This window comes from Aegilops tauschii, chromosome 1, assembly GCF_002575655.3.
Source record: "Aegilops tauschii subsp. strangulata cultivar AL8/78 chromosome 1, Aet v6.0, whole genome shotgun sequence".
NCBI lineage: Eukaryota > Viridiplantae > Streptophyta > Magnoliopsida > Poales > Poaceae > Aegilops > Aegilops tauschii.
In genome coordinates, this window is record NC_053035.3 from 338485547 (window position 1) to 338489387 (window position 3841).

The window sequence follows — 3841 nt, forward strand, 5'->3', positions numbered from 1 at the left end:
GTGACTGTTCCAATACCAACAATAATGATTTTATTAGCACTCCGATTGCTCCTATTACCGGTCTTGAGTCTTGTGAAATTAATACTGTTTTGTTCAATCTTGTCATGAAAGATCAATTTTCTGGCCTTCCTAGTGAAGATGCCGCTACCCATCTAAACAACTTCGTTGATTTGTGTGATATGCAAAAGAAGAAAGATGTGGATAATGATATTTTTAAATTGAAGCTATTTCCATTTTCGCTTAGAGATCGTGCTAAAACTTGGTTCTCTTCCTTGCCTAAAAATAGTATTGATTCATGGAATAAGTGCAAAGATGCTTTTATCTCTAAGTATTTTCCTCTCACTAAGACCATCTCTCTTAGAAACGATATTACGAATTTTAAGCAACTTGATCATGAGCATGTTGCACAATCTTAGGAGAGGATGCAATTAATGATACGTAATTGCCCTACACATGGTTTGAATTTATGGATGATTATACAAAAAAAGTATGCTGGATTGAATTTTGCTTCTACAAATCTTTTAGATTCGGCCGCGGGAGGCACTTTTATGGAAATCACTTTAGGAGAAGCTACTAAACTCCTAGATAATATTATGGTTAATTATTCTCAATGGCACACCGAAAGATCTACTGGTAAAAAGGTTCATGCGATAGAAGAGATTAATGTTTTGAGTGGAAAGATGGATGAACTTATGAAATTGTTTGCTAATAAGAGTGTTTCTTATGAAATTATGGCTTCGGTGTACATCGTGACGCGCGGCGAGTCGAACTCGACGTCGGTCGGGATGACGGCTTCTGCTCCGTTGACGAGGAAGAACGGGGTGAACCCTGTCGACCGGTTTGGCGTTGTTCGGAGACTCTAGAGGACGGCCGGCAGCTCCTCAAGCCATGAGGCCGTTGGCCCGCTCGACCTGGCTGTTGGACTGCGGGTGTGCAACGGAAGCCAGGTCGAGGCGGATGCCGGAGACGGAGCAGTACTGCGCGTGCGCGCCCTTCGCGAAGTTGGTGCCGCTGTCGGTGATTATGCTGTTCGGCATGCCATAGCGAATTGCGATGTCCTTGACGAATCGGACGGCCGTTGGCCCATCTAGTTTCTTGATTGGCCTTGCTTCGATCCATTTGGTGAACTTGTCCACCGCCACCAGCAAATGCGTCATGCCGCCTCGAGCAGTCCTGAAGGGCCCCGCCATGTCGAGTCCCCAGACCGCGAAGGGCCAGGTGATCGCGATGGTCCGGAGTGCCAACGCCGGCTGGTGGATGCGCTTGCTGAAGCGCTGGCATCCCTCGCACTTGAGGACGAGTGACTCGGCGTCTTCGAGGGCCGTGGTCCAGTAGAAACCATGGCGGAAGGCCTTGGCCACCAGAGACCGCGAGGCGGCGTGGTGCCCACACTCGCCCTGGTGTATGTCGAGGAGGATCTCAATGCCCTTGTCTTGCTCGACGCAGCGCTGGAACACGCCGGTGGAGCTACGCTTGACGAGCTCGTTGTTGATGATGTTGTAGGCGGACGCCCGGCGCTGCACTTGCCGGTCTTCGATCTCGTCCATGGGGAGGACCTCGTTCTCCAGAAACTCTCAGATGGGCAGGACCCACGATGGCGCCGTCACCACGGCAAAGACGGCCACCATGCATGGCGGGTTCTGGGGCAGCAGCCCCCGAGACGGGTTCAGCAGCCCCCGGCTTGAGAACAGCGGCGGCCGGGTCGACGGCTGCAGCCCCCGGGCCGGGTTGAGTAGTCCCCGGGCCGGGTTGAGGCGCGGCCGGGTCGTCCGGGACGTAGATGGACTCGGAGTCCGGAGACGGTTTGACGGATGGCTTGTGCAAGTGCTCGAGGGAGACGCCGGACGGGATGGATTGCCGGGACGAGGCGATCTTGGCGAGCGTGTCGGACGCCTCATTTTCCGCTCGCGGGACATGGAGGAACTCGCAGCCCGCGAAGAATCCGGACAGCTTCTGGACGAGGAAGCGGTAGCTCGCCATGTTGGGGTCACGGGCGTCCCACTCGCCGGAGCACTGCTGCACCACCAGATCCGAGTCGCCATAGCATAGGATGCGCCAGATGCCGAGTTCTTTGGCAAGCCGGAGGCCGTGCACAAGAGCTTCGTATTCGGCGACGTTGTTGGAGGCGGTGAAGTGGATCTGGAGCGCGTATTTGAGCGGGTCGCCCTTCGGGGAGGATAGCACAATGCCGGCCCCTAGGCCGAGACGCATCTTCGAGCCGTCGAAGTGCATGCGCTAGTGCGTTGAGTCCGGCGGCGGCGGCAGATACTGGGTCTCGGTCCAGTCAACGAGGAAGTCAGCCAGAGCTTGGGAGTTGATCGTAGTGCGGGGCCCGTAGAGGATGGTGTGGCCGGCTAGCTCGAGCGCCCACTTGGTGACCCGGCCAGAGGCATCCCGGCACCCGATGATCTTGCCGAGAGGGGCCGTGCTGACCACGGTAACAACATGCTCTTGGAAGTACCGCTTCAATTTCTTGGCAGTGAAGTACACGTCATAACACATTTTCTGGTAGTGCGCGTAGTTCTACTTGGAGGCGAAGAGCACCTCGCTCAGGAGTAGATGGTATGCTGGACGGCTTGGATCTTGCCCTTCTCTAGTCGCTCGACCACCATCATCGTGCTGACCGACCGTGAGGTTGCGGCGATGTAGAGCAACAGCGGCTCCTTTTCGGCCGGTGCGGCTAGGACGGGTGCGGTGGAGAGCATGCACTTGAGGTCCTGGAAAGCCTCGTCTGCCTGGTCGTTCCATTCGAACGGCGTCATCTTCTTCATCAACTGATACAGGGGTAAGGCCCTCTCGCCCAGCTGGCTGAGAAACCGGCTGACCGAGGCCAAGCAGCCGGTGAACTTCTGGTCATCGCGCAGCTGAGCCAGCTTGCACATGCGCTCGATGGCCTTGATCTTCTCCGAGTTTGCCTCAATGCCGCGCTCCGAGACGAGGAAGCCGAGTAGCTTTCCGGCCGGGACGCCGAAAACGCACTTTTCCAGGTTGAGCTTGACCTTGTACTCGCGTAGGTTGCCGAAGGTTTCCTTCAGGTCGTCGAGGAGCGTGAGGTGCTGCTTGGTCTTCACCACGATGTCGTCCACATAGACGTGGATGTTGCGGCCGAGTTGCGGCAGCAAGCATTTCTGCATGCAACGCTGGAAGGTGGCGCCGGCGTTCTTCAGGCCGAACGACATGGCGATGTAGCAATACGCCCCAAAGGGCGTGATGAAGGACATCTTCAGGGCGTCGGCTGGGTCCAGCTTGATCTGATGATAGCCGGAGTAAGCATCCAGGAAGGACAGGAGCTCACACCCGGCAGTGGAGTTGATGACTTGGTCGATCCGCGGGAGGGCGAATGGATCCTTGGGGCGGGCCTTGTTCAGGCTGGTGTAGTCGATACACATGCGCCAGGTCTTGTTCTTCTTCAGGTCGAGGACTGGGTTGGCCAGCCACTCGGTGTGAAACACTTCCATGATGAAGCCGGCCACCAAAAGCTTGGAGACCTCTTCACCAATGGTTCTTCTCTTCTCTTCAGAAAAACATCACAGGGGTTGACGGACAGGCTTGGCGTCCTTGCGGACGTGGAGTTTGTGCTCGGCGTACTTCCTCGGGATACCCGGCATGTCCTTTGGGGTCCATGCAAACATATCCCGATTCTCACGGAGGAAGTCGACGAGCTCGCCTTCCTATTTGCTGTAAAGGCGGGTGCCCACGATAACGTACTTGCTACAACTGGGGTCTTCCGCGTTCAGCTTCACTTTCTTGGTCTCCTTGGAGGGCTTGAACAAGGCCTCGTCGGCCGGCTCCTCGGCCGGGATCGGCGCGGCCGACGCCTTGTTGGCCAAGGCGACGATGC

The 3841-nt window shown here is 56.1% G+C and overlaps 1 protein-coding gene across 1 annotated transcript; it reads right to left on the bottom strand.

Moving 5' to 3' along the window:
• Positions 1–881: 881 nt before the first annotated feature.
• LOC109736575 (uncharacterized) lies at positions 882–2232 on the bottom strand. Its single transcript, XM_020295821.1, has 2 exons — positions 1528–2232; positions 882–1391 (listed from the first exon to the last, which is right to left on the bottom strand). The coding sequence occupies exons 1-2, from the start codon at positions 2230–2232 to the stop codon at positions 882–884; spliced, it is 1215 nt and encodes a 404-aa protein (XP_020151410.1).
• Between the last annotated feature and the right edge of the window lie 1609 nt (positions 2233–3841).

Coding starts and splice junctions, on each gene's coding strand:
- LOC109736575 (XM_020295821.1), bottom strand. CDS start 2,232: ATGCACTTCGACGGCTCGAAGATGCGTCTCGGCCTAGGGGCCGGCATT. Junction 1,392..1,527: donor ATGGACGAGATCGAAGACCG/GCAAGTGCAGCG, acceptor CACCAGGGCGAG/TGTGGGCACCACGCCGCCTC.